The following is an 18,273-nucleotide window of genomic DNA, read 5'->3' as shown; positions in this document are numbered from 1 at the left end:
GAGTTTGTTTTTGTATTGAATATGAAATAATGACATAACCAGAACAGTTAAAAAAAAATTGTGAATCTAAAATATATCATGCAATCAGTGTAGTCTAACTCTTGAACAACTGACTCATTGAATAAAAACCGAATTGAATCAAAAAGACCGTCATTCATCAGTATGAAATAAACAGTTTTTTTCTCTATTATAACCCACTCAATCAACTTACAATTTCTTTCTTTTTCCCTGTACAGTGTGGAAGGTGAGGCTCCGGGTGGTGAGGCGGGCCCCTCTCTAGAGAACAGTGGCGGTTATTTACGAGGGCCGGTGAGCCGCAGTGCCATCATCAGTGGCGAGCACTTCGACGGCCCACCACTGTATGCTCACGACATACGGCAGCGCCCACGGCGACCCAAACTCCAGCATTCCCAATCGATCCTTCGCAAACAGGCAGAGGAGGAGGCTATCAAACGCTCACGATCACTCTCTGAGAGTTATGAGCTCTCAACTGACCTCCAAGACAAACAGGTAGAGTTCTTCATGATCTTTAACTGGAATGCTACCAAGAAACAATAAATTCTTCACCGGCTATTTGTATTCATAATGCGATGCGCCTTTTTGGTGCAGAGGGAGTGTGATTGAGGTTCAGTGGCTTCATCTTACACTTGATGTACTTCCCCTCAAGGGACTGTGTAAATAAATCTAGTTTATTGTAGTTGGGTGAACATTAATTCCTTAAAGTTGCTTGTGGTGACTGCATGTATTTCATATGAAGTAATTTAATATACCCAAAGGCTGATATGAGATCAATGAGAACCTTTTAGGATCTAGGAGATGAGAATCATAACTCGGTGCATGCTGAGAGAGTGATTCGTATTCAGAGTGATGATGTTGTGGTACTGTCCAGAGGCATGCTGCCCACCATCTCTGTGTGAGGTCTCACAGAGCTGAGAAATGTGATTAGTTCTGCCCATTTTTCAGGCTAAAAAGTTCTTGAGCCGACTTTCGCATGGTAGTGGGTAACAACTGCTTTCTTAGATACCAAACTAAAGGCGTACTTCAATCCATGATGCCTTAATAAGGGATGAAACGGTTTTATTCATCCTACCTGTCAAGATACCCAAGTTTTAAGAGTTAGTTCCATGTGTGGCTTTTATTTGTTTCTTTTATTTCTGTGGCTTACCAGATTTGGCTTGTGGTTTGGTTAAGTTATATTATATCATGGGAGGGCGAACCAAATATAGTCAACAAACAAATTATATCCGAACCAAATAATATCCTTGTCAACAAAAAAATTATGAAAAAAGGGACATGTTTTGCATGTTTGGGTTGTGATACTCTGTCTAAAAGTGGTGCATAATCTTTGTGTGTTTCCAAAGGTGGAGATGCTGGAGCGCAAGTATGGAGGGCGCTTTATAACCCGACATGCTGCGCGAACAATCCAGACTGCCTTCCGCCAATATCAGATGAACAAGAACTTTGAGCGCCTCAGGAGTTCTATGTCGGAAAACCGCATGTCCAGACGCATAGTTTTGTCCAATATGAGAATGCAGTTTTCATTTGAAGGACCTGAAAAAGTCCACAGTTCATATTTTGAGGGGAAGCAGGTGTCTCTTACAGACGATGGTTCTAAACTAGGAGCCTTGGTGCAATCGGAGCGTGGGGAGATGGTCCCCACCAACATGAAGTCTCCTGCAGTCCAGAGCGATTTCACAGATGCCATTACAGAGCTGGAGGACGTTTTCTCTCGACAAGTGAAGTCATTGGCAGAGTCTATAGATGATGCTCTGAACTGTCGCAGCCTACATGGAGATGAGGGACAGCCAGAGCCAGCCAGAGGTCATCCAGACATAGAGCAAGAGGTAACCTACAAGGTCAAGCCTTCTCACAGTAGTGACCACCGTAAGCGAGATGAGATGACAGCTTCCTATAGTGATGTGACACTTTATATAGATGAGGAAGAGCTCTCCCCTCCACTTCCTTTATCACAATCAGTTGACAGACCTTCTAGCACAGAATCAGACCTCCGTCTACGTTCTTTGAACTCACAGGACTACTGGTCTCTAGCTCATAAGGAGGAAAAGGGCGACACAGACACTAGCTGCCGAAGCACCCCATCTCTAGAGTGTCAAGAGCAGAGACTGAGGATAGACCACCTTCCCTTGCTTACAATTGAACCTCCCAGCGATAGCTCGGTTGAGCTGAGCGACCGTTCTGACCGAAGCTCCCTCAAGAGGCAGAATGCTTATGAACGGGGCATCGCTAGTCAGCAGGGCAGCCCAAAACACATTCCCTCTCATGCGCTACCACCAAGGGGACCGGCAAGAGATGACGACGCTCCAAGGCATCGGCCAAGGCAACTGGAGAGCCACCTGGCAATCAACGGCACTGCCAACCGACAGAGCAAATCCGAGTCTGACTTCTCCGATGGCGATAACGACAGCATCAATAGCACTTCCAATTCCAATGATACCATCAACTGCAGTTCGGAGTCCTCATCCAGGGATAGTCTTCGAGAGCAGACTCTCAGCAAGCAGACGTATCATAAAGAGACACGCAACAGTTGGGACTCACCCGCGTTCAGCAATGATATCATCCGCAAGAGGCACTATCGTATTGGCCTGAACCTTTTTAACAAGTAGGTGAAATGTGAATGCATGCTTTTGGTTGTAGAAAGCTAGATGGAAAAAGAGAATGTGAGTAGAGTAAAAAGCATAGCTTAATCACAGGTCACAATTCAATAAACCTCATTTTACTAAACATGGAATTTGCATGCTATACATACAGACTTGAATCCGATGAATTCCATAAGTGCCATAAAGTAAATGAGGCCACAGTTTAAGTCATTTCAGTTTTTTTTATATGCCCATGTTGCCAGCATGCAATTTCATTATGCTTTTTATATTAATATAACAAGCTGATCTTTTTATCAAAAGTGACTTGCATTTAAGCAATCCAAAACTACAGCCTTGGCATTGCTAGCATCATGATCAACTATTTGAACTACAGGAACACACCTCAATCCAGGCAAATATGATGCTACTTTGCTTCTCATTCCCACACTGCTCACAATCACAGTTTTGGAGTGTCATGTTTCGGTTGCATTGAATAAGGATTTTCATTAGCACCAATCAGAGCTGTGTTAATAACTGAAAAATCTTAGTACACGAACAATGCTGGGAGCAAATGTTTTTTTCAATTATCATCTAAACCAAGCACACAAAGCGCAGTAGACATGTGTTTTCCTTTTCCAGACAGTCATTATAATTTTGGCTCATTTATTTATTCAGTAAGTGTCTGTGTGCATGCATGTGGTGCTGTTTGATTGCCACTCAGTGCTCTAAATTTGATTAGCGATCAAGCAATTAGAACCGTGAAGAGAACACTATTAGTTTAGTTGGGCTGTTGATCAAGGAAAACACACTGCCCTCATAACCAGAGTTTACCATCTAACGCTGTGTACTTGAGACAAACAAGGTTTGTCTTTTTTTTATCTCCGTACAACAATGTAGGGATTATGTTTGATCATTTATTTTGCAATCATGAGGTATTTCAAATTAGATTTAATTTCTTATTGAATGGATTAAAGTGCTTGCTTGCTGCCGGGGCTGTGAATGTTTTGTGTGTGCCATAGAATGTGTTTGTTCATTTAAAGCCTTGTTTAGAGTGGGAACCTCTAATCTTGGATGATTGTTGATTTGCCTGTCTTTGCACTGGGCCATTAAGTTCCTTTTAATCTTGTATGGTAACGGCCCAGTCCCAAGAACATACTTGATCTGAAAGCTGGTTAGTCACACTTTGGGAGCAGTGCAGGCACTGTTCAGACTCTTGATCTTCTTTTATTGTCTCTAGGAAACCTGAAAAAGGCATCCAATACCTGATTGAGAGAGGATTTGTCCCAGACACACCTGTGGGAGTTGCCCATTTCCTGTTGCAGAGAAAAGGTCTGAGTCGACAGATGATTGGCGAGTTCCTGGGCAACAGGCAGAAACAGTTTAACAGAGATGTTCTTGAGTAAGTTCAACAAATTTAAAGTGGTGAAAGTGACGTGACATTCAGCCAAGTATGGTGACCTATACTCAGAATTCGTGCTCTGCATTTAACCCATCCAAAGTGCACACACACAGCAGTGAACACACACAAACCGTGAACACACACCCGGAGCAGTGGGCAGCCATTTATGTTGCGGCGCCCGGGGAGCAGTTGGGGGTTCGATGCCTTGCTCAAGGGCACCTAAGTCGTGGTATTGCCGGCCTGAGATTTGATGGTATTGCCTTAACTGGGTTAGTTGGGTTTATTTAGGAAAATATACTCCAATTTTATTTTTATATATATATATATATATACACAGTCATTTTTAATGCTTTGTTTTTGTGTGTGTGTGTGTGTGTGTGTGTGTGTGTGTGTGTGTGTGTGTGTGTGTGTGTGTGTATTTACAATTAGTTGTCTCTGCTCATTAATCCAGGACAGGTAGAAGTATATTATTATAGGAATAATGACACAATTCTGATTCATTTTAAATAATTTATTGGTAGATGCTTCAGATGCTGCAAATTTGTTTTTATAATTTTTCCATTTAATCAATCCATGCTCCAAGCAAACGATATTTAACATACATTAAAAAAACAAAAAAATAAACACAAATTCTCCAAAAAAACAAACAAAAAAACAACTGGAATTCCATCATAATCTTTCATTTTAGGATCCTCCTCTGTAATTATGCTTTTCGCTATACTTCACTGTCCTCACCACAGCAGAATTCACTTGGTAAATTACATCAAGTCAGTATCACTGGAGCCTTTACGAATTTATGTTTTCCTTCCTGAGACAAACTGACCACCACGTCTAAGCCTTTCAAGCTCATGTGGCTTTGAGTGCATGTAAGATCAAATTCGTAGTCTATTGTTTTAGAAACTGGTTCTTTACAATTGTACCCACATCCATTTAGTGTTCTCTTTTTAAATTGAGCGCATTGAGGATCAAAGATGGAAATTATTAATTCTATTGCAGAACAATTGAAACTGGTTCGTTTTTGTTGTAACCACAAGTATTTACTGTAATTGTTAGTGACCTCTTGAAATTAGTCTGCATATGACAAACGTTTATTCCAGCCAGTCCTTCATGGAACCTAAGGGGCTGTTTACACCTGGCCACTTCATGCGTGTTCTCAGATCGGATAGCTATCTGATTTATCAAAACGGTTCCATTTACACCTGGTCACATGAATGTGTTTTTGCGAAATGGATTTAAATCCGATCTTCAATTCCCACGTTATATGCAGATTTAATGGAGTGCACGTCACCGAAAGCAACAGATATGAGCTGCATTTTATTGATCATCAGCTAAAATTTCAAAATCAAATACTGTAATAAGAGAGAGCAGCAACAGCACTGGTAAGATCATTTCATTTCTCTACTATTAATGATGATGATTGTGTGTTAAGCGTTTGCGACTTACTTTCACTTTGATTTGCGATAGTTTGCACGTTGGTTTAATGAATATATGCTTAGATTCTCATCTGGTGGTGCGTGTTCCAGTAGCGTCGTCATATCTGGCTATAACATTACATATAGCCTATAACACGCCCTCACACGTTTATTTTTTTAGCATTTTGGGGAGGAGTACAATTTACATATGTGGTTTTAACAACCAGATGCATTTACACTTGTCTAGTTTTGTCTGGAATGCGGCCCAGACCACCTCCTAAAGTGGTTTGAGCGATCGGATTCAAATCCATCTCAAATGCGTTTCGGAGGGCATTTTCACGATCGGATAGCTATCCGATCTGAGAAAACGCATGAAGTGGCCAGGTGTAAACGGCCCCTAAGTGTGAGAGATTGATAATATATATGGACTCTTGCATTACTTTGTACATATTGACTAAGGTGTCTGGGTTCATGGAACACTTTTCTGAGGTGACGTGAATCAACTCATTCTCACTCTTTCTTGAGTTAACTCATCCTTCTTTTTCAGTCTGACAGTAACAGTCAAGATAATGGGGGCAGATAAGGCCATGCAGTCTGTGTTCAGCTTGGTCTGACATCGCTTTTTGAAAGGCACTTCCTTGAAATCAGTAAATCTTGACATGTGAGATAAAATGCACTCTGAGTACCCCTGGAGCAAAATCTCCCTGAGACTGCTTTGTATGCCCCATGATTTTGATTTAGAGACCGCTAGAACTTCCTTTTATCGGAAAGACTAAATTTGTCTAGCTTTTTCCTTTGTCTAAAAACAGTGACCACTCTCAGTTTAAAATATTTTCATGTGTGCTATGAAAGTTAAATAAAATTCATGGAACAGAATGCAATTATTTCCCAGAAGACTTCCAAACTAATAAGGAATACACAATCCTGGCTATACTACAGTGCTGGAAAGAATGTAGCGGTCCTTTGACTTTGTTCATTATCTTTTTCCAGCTGTGTGGTAGATGAGATGGATTTCTCTGGAATGGAGCTGGATGAGGCCTTGAGAAAATTCCAGGCACATATCCGGGTGCAGGGAGAGGCACAAAAAGTGGAGCGACTCATTGAAGCCTTCAGGTAAAAAACATTTCAATTGATTCTTGAAAAAAGCATCCTTAAAGGGGCAGGTCACACAAAAATGAAACTTTCACTTGTTTTAAAAATGGTATCATTACATCCATCTGATTCATGAATGAGTCATTTAGAGTTATTATCCAGTGATTCTTAATCAAAATATTATTTTCTATGAACATACCAAAATGATAAAGTTTTTTAGTGCATGGTCTGTTCCTCTACCAAACTACAATATTGCTTCGGAAAACTTGAAATATAGCCCTCAAGTCATATGAACCATTTTTATGATATACAGTCATGGCCAAAAAATATCGGCAACCTTGGTAAATATGATCAAAGAAGGCTGTGAAAATTAATCTGCATTGTTAATCCTTTTGATCTTTACATTTTTTTAAAAATGTAATGCAATCTAACCTTTCATTGGATAATTTTATACATTTCATATGGGGGAATATATTTCATTATGAAATAAATGTTTTTCTCTAATACACATTGCCAACAAATAACGGCACCGTTTTATTTTATTTATAAACCTCCATTTGCCAGTTTAACTGCTCTGAGTTTTCTCCTATAATGCCTAATGATGTTAGAGAACACCTGACAAGAGATCAGAGACCATTCCTTCATACAGAATCTCTCCAGATCCTTCAAATTCGCAGCTAATGTTGGTGTTACTTCTCTTCAGTTCACCACACTCATTTTTTATAGGGTTCAGGTCAGAGGACTGGATTGGCCATAGCAGAAGTTTGTTTTTGTGCCAAGTGATTTTTGTTGTTTTTGAGGTTTGTGTTTGGATTACTGTACAGTTGGAAGATTCAGACATGGCCCATTATAAAATTTCCAGCAGAGTCAGTCCCTTTTTTATTTTTTTTATCTGTTTTATCTGTTTGATAGAATCAAAGATGCCATTTGTCTGAACAAGATGTCCAGGTCCTCCAGCAGAAATATAGGCCCATTAAAAATACATAAAAAATAAAAAATACAGCAGTATATTTCATTGTACACATAGGTTACTTTTGATCCCTGTGTTCACCAAACCCATCTTGAGTGTTTGCTGCTAAAAAGCTAATTTTTAGCTTCGTCTGATCATAGAAGTCAGTCCCATTTGAAGTTCCAGTCGTGTCTGATAACTGAATATGCTGGTGATTGTTTTTGGATGAGCTAGGATTTTTTCTTGAAACCCTCCCAAACAACATGTGGTGATGTAGGTTCTGTTTGACCATTTTATAAGGTTTTCTGACCTGTGATTTCTTCTTAGTTTTTTTTTTTTTAATAAAAGATCAAAAGGATTAACAATGCAGATTAATGTTCACACCCTTCTTTGATCATATTTGCCAAGGGTGCTGATATTTTTGCCCATGACTGTGCATATATATATATATATATATATATATATATATATATATATATATATATATATATATATATATATATATATTATTATTATTTTTTTTTTTTTTTTTTTTTTTTTTTGGGGGGGAATTGACAACACATCATTCATATTCATATTATTATGTGAAATTGTTTGGACAGGATATTCACTTTAAAATCGACCAGTTGTATGGGTTTGGACTAACATAAGGGTAAATAAATAACAACATACATGTAATTTTCATTGTTGTGTGAACTGTCCTTTTAAGAGAAGCTTGGTGATTAGACAATGAGAATGGATCAATTAGCAATTGCCATTAAACCTTGTTTATATCCAGTAAGCAAGAAATTCTCTAAGATAGTTTGCTTTCTTGGCCTTCATTAGATTGTGCCAACACAAATACATAAAACTCTCCTTTAGCCCACAGATAACATTATTCTATCGGCTGCTAAAGGACCATCTGTCATTTGAGCGATCACAGCAGCTTACAACGTATGTGAAGATGACTCCAACGGTTGCCTGCTCGCCACTTTTAGACCTTCAAAAATATTGTTATAGCTAAACCCTTTGAGGCAGACACAGTTTCCAAATGAACTGTTTAAAATCCATTAAAGTGTTATCTAAAAGAACATAGCTCTTTAACAGGGTAGCACTTTTACCATTCTGTGTCATGCTAGTGCATCTAGAACCAATTACTCACCAGAGCAGCTATTGATTTTGTGAAAGTACAGTCTCATATTCATTTGTTCACTTTGTTCATTTGTTGTTGTTTTTATTTCCACTCAGTCAGCGCTACTGCATCTGCAACCCTGGTGTGGTGCGTCAGTTTAGGAACCCAGATACCATCTTCATCCTGGCGTTTGCCATCATACTTCTCAACACGGACATGTACAGCCCAAACGTGAAGCCAGAGAGGAAGATGAAACTGGAGGACTTTGTAAAGAACCTTCGCGGTGAGATTCAAATTCCAACTTTATTCGTTGTTCCATCCAAAAAATTCCCCTTCAAAGTCATTCAGAGGTTTTTGTCATCCTAAAAAAATAATACTAAAATTTGCTCTAATTAAACGTACTGCATGTGCTCCAGTCACAACCTTGCATAAAAATTGGTGCAAAGCAAACAGAGATTCACCTTTAACTTCAATATGTAAATATAGTCACATCGTAATTCAGATGTGCTTAACCTACATTTTGAATTCTCTCCTAGAATTTCTGTAAATATTTTGCATTCCCTAATTATTCGTTTTTGTATTTTTTTTGTTTTTTAATTTGCTTCCGGTGCACAGGGGTGGATGATGGAGAGGACATCCCAAGAGAGATGTTAGTGGGCATCTATGAGCGAATCCGGAAACGAGAGCTTAAAACTAACGAAGACCACGTCTCCCAGGTACAGAAGGTGGAGAAACTCATCGTTGGCAAGAAGCCGGTGAGTGTCATCATCTCTTTTGTCTTCCACAATCTCTATCTGTCATGTTGTGAACTTACATTGACCCCGGTTCTAGAAATGACACTTTTATTGATTCCAGTCATGGTCCATTGGTGTGAAATGATCCAAGGACATTGGTTAAACGTGTTCCTTTTCTCACCTATTGTGTGTTTGTAGGCTTTCACCCCTCTATGCAGTGTAGATCTATAGGTTTTATTGTTCTGTCAGGAACCATTTACAAACACTTTAAATCCTCAAGAGGCACATGACATTGAAACTCTTAGAAGATTCTTTATCTACAAGATGTTCTTCTTTATGACAGATATTCTCTAATACCTATCTTGAGACCTTCACGGTGTCTGACTGTGGTGTATGTAAGTCATGTGGTGAGTGCTGCGTGATGCTCTGCAATGATAAATGGGATTTGCTTCTCCACAGAGGCCTTCAGAGTTACCTAAAGATTAAATCTTCTGACAGTTCACCTGCTCCGAACTCAACCACCTTATCATGCAGTATAGCAAGTTACAGCTATAATATTATTCAGTGGAAGAGGCATATATTATATGTTTAATATGACACATATTAAAATGTATAGACATGCTTTAAAAATATTTTACAGTTTGTAAATAAAATATTTAATTATATTCTGTCGAATGGGGTCTTCCATTTTTTTCAGCATAATGATCACTTTGTGGTTGAGGAGAAACGGAGAAGGCACCCCATCATTATTATATTTTTTTTTAAAAAGACATGATATTTAAGCATGATATTTAGCTGAAATTTAGTTTCTCAACTCACCTTGATAGTGTATTTTTTAAACATATTTTACACCCCCCCCCCAGTCTCTTATGCTTATATGTACTGTATTTGTTTGATCAAAAAAAGAGTATTATTGTGAAATATTATTACAATTTAAAATAACTGATTCCTATTTGACTATTTTTATATAAAATATATAAATATATTTATATGTATTTATAAATATATTTATTCCTGTGATGGCAAAGCTTAATTTTCAGCAGTCATTACTCCAATCTTTAGTCTTCAACATGATCACTAGAAATCATTCTAATGTGCTGATTATATGCATTTCTTATTGGTTAGTAATTTTGTGGAAACAGATACTTTTTTTCAGGTTTCTTTGATAAAAAGGAAGTTAAAAGAACAGCACTTTCTTCAGGTTTTCACTGTCATTTTTGATTAATTGAATGTGTCCCTCTGGAATTGAAGTATTCATTTCTTTAAAAAAAAAACAAAAAGGCAGTCCATTATCATCTGCCTTGACTAAAGTCCATTACCTCAACTGGTATAGATCTTGAGAGTTGTATAATTCACATAAAATCAGTACAATATACATCAACCCTTCCATCAGAGTTGTTGGTCTTTCCCAAGGCTAAACTAACTGAAGCTGTTTCCACAATGATCTTGCATCATCGTCAGCCGTCGAGTGCCTGTCACACAGTTGAATTTGGAAGCACTGTGGGTTTTCAGAGCTGGAATAATTAACATTTAAGCTTTAATGGAAACTGCACACATGGCTTGATTGCCAGGAAAACCTTCTCCCTGGTGTATCTTCTACGCATCTTTGGAGAGGACATAATGGAGATCTCCTGTGGAGCTCAGATAGAAGGCTGCTGTGCCCGAGACCCCTGCCTGCAGACGCTGCATCCCGGGTGCTGTAATTAGATTCCTGAAAATGGGCCGAGACTTCCTGTCACAGTTTCAAGCAGCAGCAGCAGTTTGGCTTCTCATTAACTTCCCTTCTCACCTCATTCATACAGCACTGCTTACATCTGACAGGTAGATGGAGGGGGGTCTTGATAACGAGAGAGAGAGACCACTCTCTGACCTTCAAGCCTCCCTTCAGTCCATTCGCCATGATCCTTACTCATCAGTCTCATTTGTTCACTTTTCAGATCGGGTCTTTGCACCATGGCCTTGGATGTGTAAGTATAATGTTTTACTGTTCTTAATCCTCTTACTGTCATTAAACAATATAAGCCAGAGAACCATGGTTACAAAACAGTAATACAATCACAAAATTGCAAAATAATTTATTTTAATTGAGGGAATTTTGTGCATTCTTTCTGGTCCGTTTTTTCCAACTATGATCTAATATGTTGTTTGTGTGTATGTGTGTGTGTGTGTATGTATATATATATATAAATCGATATTTGTGTCCCATACACAGGTGCTGTCTCTACCACATCGCAGGCTGGTATGTTACTGCAGGCTGTTCGAAGTGCCAGACCCTAACAAACCTCAGAAACTGGGTCTCCACCAGAGAGAAATCTTCCTATTCAACGACCTTTTAGTGGTAAGTAAGCACACACATCATAGCCCATGATGCAACTCGAGACATGTTAAAACAGCAAAAAATGAGGTCGAACAGTCTTACATCATAACTTTTTTTGTTATGTTTTGTTGTTATGGTTGTGTTACGTTCAGCAAAACACATTTAGTCCAGTTCTAGGTCAGCAATTGTGTACATCATGTGTCTATGATCAGAAAGTGTTACTCAGCTTTTCCAAAGGCTCAAAGAATAGAGCCAAGGATAATTAGGTACAGATGGGGTCCTAATGTGACATTCTTTCATTTCAGGTCACTAAGATTTTCCAGAAGAAGAAGAATTCGGTGACGTACAGTTTCAGGCAGTCCTTTTCTCTATACGGGATGCAGGTGCTTCTTTTTGAAAACCAGTGTAAGTACCCTCAGTGAAGGTTCAAAGCACTTCTGACCCCATATTGCCCTTTTCTGGACTGTTTTACCTTGTTCATACAGTTTGATTTCACTCTTTCACTTTTGTTCTGGTGTGTCGAGTAAAAAGCAGGCTTTTCGCTTTGCAGGAAAACATGAAACATGTTTTAAAGGTCATAAAATACTTCTGCTGTTGATTGAAAACAAATTAATTCTCCAAGTATTGTGTATTGCGATGCATTTTCTCACAAAAAGATTAAAATATCTGTCATATGCGATTGCGAAATGTGAGAATATCGATCAGTGCGTCCCTCTGAAAAGGGCATGTCTGAGTGCTGTCATGATCCGCCAGTCTGTAAATATTTCTCCCGCTGCTGCTTTTCAGATTACCCCAATGGAGTGCGTCTCACTTCAGCTCTTCCAGGCGCAGACATCAAGGTTCTCATTAACTTCAACGCCCCCAACCCGCAAGACCGCAAGAAGTTCACAGATGACCTGCGGGAGTCCATCGCAGAGGTCCAGGAAATGGAGAAATACAGAATAGAGTGTAAGCAGCTCTTATAATTCGTTATTTTAAAAAAAGAGTGACCAGGATAGTCCACAGAAGAAAGAAAACCATGAGGGGCTTGAGTAATGTGCTGTTTTTTCACACTGCAAACCCTGTTTATAATGCCTAAAAGCAGTGAAATGTGTGTGAAATGACATGATCATTGAGGTTGATGTCGTTTTATGCAGCCGAACTGGAGAAGCAGAAAGGTGTGGTACGTCCCAGCATTTCCCAGAGCTCAGGGCTGAAGAAAGAAACAGGAAATGGCAATCTGAGCCGCACCAGCCTGGATGACAGTTACGCCATGGGTGAAGGCCTCAAGAGAAGTGCCCTCAGCAGCTCCTTACGTGACCTTTCAGATGCAGGTGAGTGTGCAGACCCACATAAGACATGTCATGTGTTTCTGGCTTTATCTGTCACAAACATTGATTATTTTTTGCAGTCTTGTCCAAACAATACTTCGCCTCTTGCCAAAGTAGAGTGCTGAATGCTTGCTTCTAAATTGGTGTTTGTCCATTGTGTAGCCTCAATTATCTATCAATTAGAGCTGGGTGTTGTGTAACATATTCAAGGATTTTATTGCCAATTTAAGATGAATTTAATTTGTTTAATGTGCTTTTATTTGACTGTTAGGTTTCCTAAAGTCCTTGCCATTAGACTAGTTTTGAGTTACTTGTCTATTGAAAATCAGTATGCAAAATCATCTTTGATTATTGTCAATAGACCAGTGTAATTAATGAAAACTAAAACCAGATCTAATAAAAATAGCTTTTGGTGCTAAATTGACTTGTCAACTAACTGAAATAAGTTGAATTACTAAAATGACTGAAAATGATAAAACATATATATATAAGTTATGCACGTGTCGTCTCGTAACCCGCGGGCCCCGTAACGGACCACATACATTTTAAGAATTATATGCTTTTTTGTTTGTTTAGATAAATTGTTCAGAAGGGTTTCAGAAACACCTGATTAATTTCTAATACTATTAAATTGTAAAGAAATGACAGATCCATCTTTGAAATCTGATTGGTTGACAACTTTTTACAACATTTAATTCAGGTGCGAAAAGAATTAATATCAACAGCGCATGAACCCAGCGCTGTTTTCGGACGAGAGCAGCATATATCTGAGTGTGCATCCAGTTTTGTGCAAGATCAAGAAAGTTCACACGTGAGTGGAGAGATTTGCGCTCGCACATTATATTAATGTGCTTTCGCGCTACAAAATGCGCTTAATGCGCTTTTCGCGCTTTGGGTCGGGTAAAGAAATTTGACTTTATTTGCGGGGCGGGCTGGGGAGGTCCAAATAATTTCAGAAAAGCGGGACCCATCACTAATATATATATATATATATATATATATATATATATATATATATATATATATATATATATATATATATATATATATATATATATATATATATATATATATATATTAACAGCTAATTCAAAATGTTAATAAATATTATAATAGTATACAGTACTAATGATACTAAAATAAAACCTTTTTATAAACAAAACTTTTTTTATATTTCCATGGCTTCTTTGTTGAAATGTAAATAATAATAATAATAATAAAAAAATATATATATACAAATTAAGAGCAAATACACGAATATCAAGTTATATATTAAGCTATCTCTCTATTTATCTATTTATCTGCAGTATATCTTAAAGTCAACTTTATTTTGTTGGTATTATAGTATAATTATATATATATATATATATATATATATATATATATATATATAATATTTCTTATATAAAATGCTGAAAATTATCTAAATAATAGTAACCTGCCACCCAGCCCTATTATGAATGTCTTTTGCCATGGCTAATGAAGCTAGATGCATCCTGACAAATATTATCTTCCGCATTAGTATTTTTTTTTTCCCACTCTATAATTGAACCTTTGAACACAATTCACAAGCTGTGATATCTTCTCACCCTATCTAGCACATCGTTTTGAGCCCTAAACATGGCAGTCACTACACAGAAAAAAATGGATAGTGTGACCTCACATGCTTTCTCTGTTAGAACAAACATTTAACAGTGCAGTAACGCTCCATAAGTGTGAATCGAACTCAACCAAGCTGGCCGCTGAGCCTGACAGCAGGAGTCACGACACGTGAAGTAGAGACATGTCTAGCAAAGCTATGTATATCTTATTCCAGCAATCCTCTGCAGTGTAAACAGCACTGAAAATGTGTGCAGAATCTTTTCATTAATGCATAAGAGAAACGGTTCACCCAAAAAAGAAAATCTGCTGAAAATTGACTCAACCTCAGGTTATGTAAGATGTAGATGAGTTTGTTTCTTCATCAGAACAGATTTGGAGAAATGTAACATTACATTACTTGCTCACTCTGCAGTGAACGGATGCCGGCGTAATAAGAGTTAACAAACAAGACTCCAGTCCATTAATGAATGTCTTGTGAAGTGAAAAGCGGTGTGTTTGTAAGAAACAAAGTCCTCCAACCATAAAATGGCTTTTTCCAGTAAAAATATCATCTTGCCTGAATTAGGAGAGAAATAGGCACAGGTCAAGAACCGTTTATGGGTAAAAACTGTTCTAAAAAATATGTTGGTGAATTTTGATGTGGAATGATTTTGGGCTAAGAAATATTATTATGGTTTTTGGGTACACATCTTGGCCTGAATCATTCATTTGTTTCTTACAAACTCGTATACATATTGCATACTTTCTTAAAAAGCTTAGACGTTAATTGATTGACGTGGATTACTTGTCATGATGTGATCAGTAGGCAAGTGATGTAATTCTAAGTTTCTCTAAATCTGTTCAGATGAAAGAAAAAACTCATCTGGCCTGAGAGTGAGTACATTTTCAGCAAAAATTACTTCAAGACGAAACTACACAGATAGCAGTTGATAGCTCTCCTAACATTGACATTCAATCATTTAGTGCTTATTGAAGTCTGACAAAGGTTTCATACTGCCAGTTTAGGCTGCCACATTTGTATTTGTCCATACATCAGAAATGATCGAGATTTTTTTTATCGTTTTGCTTGTTTTTGTTCAGTTGCTGCTACGATCTTGTTTAGGGATTTCAGTCTGTAGTCATCAAACCCGTTTTCTCAAGACTCTTGAAGATCTTGAAGATGTAGCTTTATGCTTAGTGATCTTAGGACCAGTATACCCTCATCATTTGGCCCTTTAAAAGCTCCTGACCCACCTGGCTCTACCCTTCCTCCCTTTCCGGACAACTGCTGCTTGCTTCGTGTCTCAATAGCGCCCCTGTAGGCAGGCAGGATATATATGCTCTACACACGCCTCTATATATCTGACTGTTCGAGCGTGCTCTAATCTATCATATTGCATGTCTCGCTCAGGCAAGCGGGGGCGCCGCAGCAGTGCAGGATCTCTAGACAGCAATATGGAAGTAAGTACCGTGATATAGGACACAAGAACCTACAACAGGCCGCTATTCTGTGTGACAATGTTGCATTTTGAAACTGCAACTTTGCTTAATTTGTTTTTCTGGTCTGTCTACCATCTTTTCTTTTCGGTTGCTTCTTTGCTCAGTAGTTTACATTGTCTGTATGTGTGTGCTGTTGTTTTTGGACTATGTAGGCAACCCTGCATGCATGGGATGCCTGTTCCTGTGGAGCTTATGTGGAATGACGGGGAATTCTGCCCCTTGGCTCACATCACAATATCATAACATCTCCACGGTTCAACTTAGTCAGCATGACTCAACTAATGCAAACATCCTAAGTCACGTACCATGGGCTGTGTGTGTCTTTTTATTTTGTAAATGGTTTTGATTTGATTCCTGGTGGCATGTTTCACTTGGCCATTGCAAGTGAACAATAGAATGTTGCGCCTCAGCACTTCAAAAAGTGCAAGTCTTCTTTCCTCACCAACCTCCCACCACTTGACCTCTTCCTTTGCAACCCCCTTCGGAATGCCTTGAAACTGTTTCCCATCTGTGTGCAGATAAGCATAATAAACATGAGGGAGTTTAGCAAAGGTTTTGCTTTAATAGACTGGATTTGGATTGTCACCCGTTAAGTCCGTATAGGTTATCATGTGTGCCAGTTTGTTTGGCAGCCCATCCTGGAATGCAGGATAAGCCCTTATGCTTGCTTTAACATTACTAAAGGCTGACTAACTCAATCTTGCCTGTTTCTGCTTTTGCATGTAATGCATGGCTTTCAGGGATCTGCTTCACTCTTTTATAAATGCATTAACTGCTGATGGATGGTCATGATGCATTGCTTGAGTGCTGTGTCCTTGTTTTATAATACTGAAATAAATGGAATCATTTACTTTTTATGTGATGCTATTTTGGGTATTAAATTTGCATTACCTTTTGGTAGATATTACACTACCGTTGAAAAGTTTGGGGTAAGTGTGATTTATTTTTTTAAAGAATATGAAAGAAATCCAAGGATGCATGTATAATATTACAACAGATTGCTATTTAAAATAAATGTTTTTTTTTTTTCATCAAAGAGACCTAAAACAAATATCATGGTTTCAACAAAAATGTTAAGCAGCACAAACATTTTCAACATGGATAATAGTACAAAATGCTTCTTGAGCACCAAATTGACATATTGGGATGACTGATAAGGAAAGGACAGTGAAGACTGGAGAAATTGCTGCAGAAAATTCAGCTTTGCCATCACAAAAATACAGTGGTGGCCAAAATTATTAGAACGCTAGTATTTTCAACAGCTAAAAAATGGTTTTAATTCAGTTATTTCTATATTTTGCTGTAGTGTGTCAGTAGGACATATCAGTTTACATTTCCAAACATTCACTTTGCCATTAATTGTTATAATCCAGTCAGATTTTTGTTTGCACATGGAGTCTGACAGCAGCCAGTGCTCCACACAGAGATCTGATGTCACCACCATCCAGTCTGTCTGAAATGACATGAAGAAACAGAACAAACTGAGACAGACTAAATCCAGAAGAACTGTGGCAACATCTTCAAGATGTTTCAAGAGACATATTACAATTAATGGCAAAATGAATGTTTGGAGATGTAAACTGATATTTCCTACTAACACACTAGAGCAAAAGATAGAAAAACCGACTTAAAACCATTTTTTAGCTGGTGAAAATAAGATTTTTCTAATGATTTTGGCCAGTAGTGTAAATTACATTTTAAAATATTTTAAAACAGATATTTTAAATTGCAATAAAATTTATTAAAATTTAAAATACAATAAAAAGTTAAGTAAATGCAGCCTGGTTGAGCATAAGAGACTTTCAAATAAATGGAAAAAAAAATTACCAACCCCAAACTTTTGAATGGTAGTGTTTTATTAGTTGAAATATATGGAATATATATTTCTTAGCGATGGGAATCAAAGAATTTGTTTCAAATTGAACTACACTTGATTCTGAATATTTGGTGGTACTTTGTAACTTATAAAAAAAATATATATATATATATATATATATATATATATATATGCTATATATATATATATATATGCTATATATATATATATATATATATATATATATATATATATATATATATATTCTGAATTTGTCTTTAACTACACATTGCTTTAAGTACAACAATTATTCATAGCAAAATAAGGTCATTGAAGACCTGTTAATAGAATCAAATGTCATGAAAATTACTGCTGTTTTTTTATTGTTTTGATTTTAAAAATGCCAAAATTGATTCTTGGTTTCCAACCCTAATGATTACACATTTAAATCAGGC

General features: G+C 37.6%; 1 protein-coding gene across 9 annotated transcripts in view; it reads left to right on the top strand.

The window, feature by feature from the left end:
* The window catches only part of iqsec1b (IQ motif and Sec7 domain ArfGEF 1b), a 187,987-nt gene that overhangs the window by 165,794 nt on the left and 3,920 nt on the right, over nucleotides 1-18,273 (top strand). For 8 of the 9 annotated variants that reach the window (XM_059538060.1, XM_059538059.1, XM_059538065.1 and 5 more), the window contains 12 exons: nucleotides 237-510; nucleotides 1,362-2,620; nucleotides 3,835-3,996; nucleotides 6,399-6,521; nucleotides 8,677-8,843; nucleotides 9,176-9,315; nucleotides 11,232-11,261; nucleotides 11,507-11,632; nucleotides 11,917-12,016; nucleotides 12,398-12,559; nucleotides 12,748-12,924; nucleotides 15,914-15,963. In XM_059538060.1, the coding sequence (XP_059394043.1) occupies nucleotides 237-510; nucleotides 1,362-2,620; nucleotides 3,835-3,996; nucleotides 6,399-6,521; nucleotides 8,677-8,843; nucleotides 9,176-9,315; nucleotides 11,232-11,261; nucleotides 11,507-11,632; nucleotides 11,917-12,016; nucleotides 12,398-12,559; nucleotides 12,748-12,924; nucleotides 15,914-15,963 (2,770 nt within the window). The remainder of the gene's footprint in view (nucleotides 1-236; nucleotides 511-1,361; nucleotides 2,621-3,834; nucleotides 3,997-6,398; nucleotides 6,522-8,676; nucleotides 8,844-9,175; nucleotides 9,316-11,231; nucleotides 11,262-11,506; nucleotides 11,633-11,916; nucleotides 12,017-12,397; nucleotides 12,560-12,747; nucleotides 12,925-15,913; nucleotides 15,964-18,273) is intronic. The other variant, XM_059538066.1, reaches the window with a different exon arrangement.

The sequence above is a fragment of the Carassius carassius genome, chromosome 44, assembly GCF_963082965.1.
Source record: "Carassius carassius chromosome 44, fCarCar2.1, whole genome shotgun sequence".
Classification (NCBI taxonomy): Eukaryota; Metazoa; Chordata; class Actinopteri; order Cypriniformes; family Cyprinidae; genus Carassius; species Carassius carassius.
The sequence above is the reverse complement of the archived record's forward strand: the minus strand, read 5'-3'. Positions and strand labels throughout refer to the sequence as shown.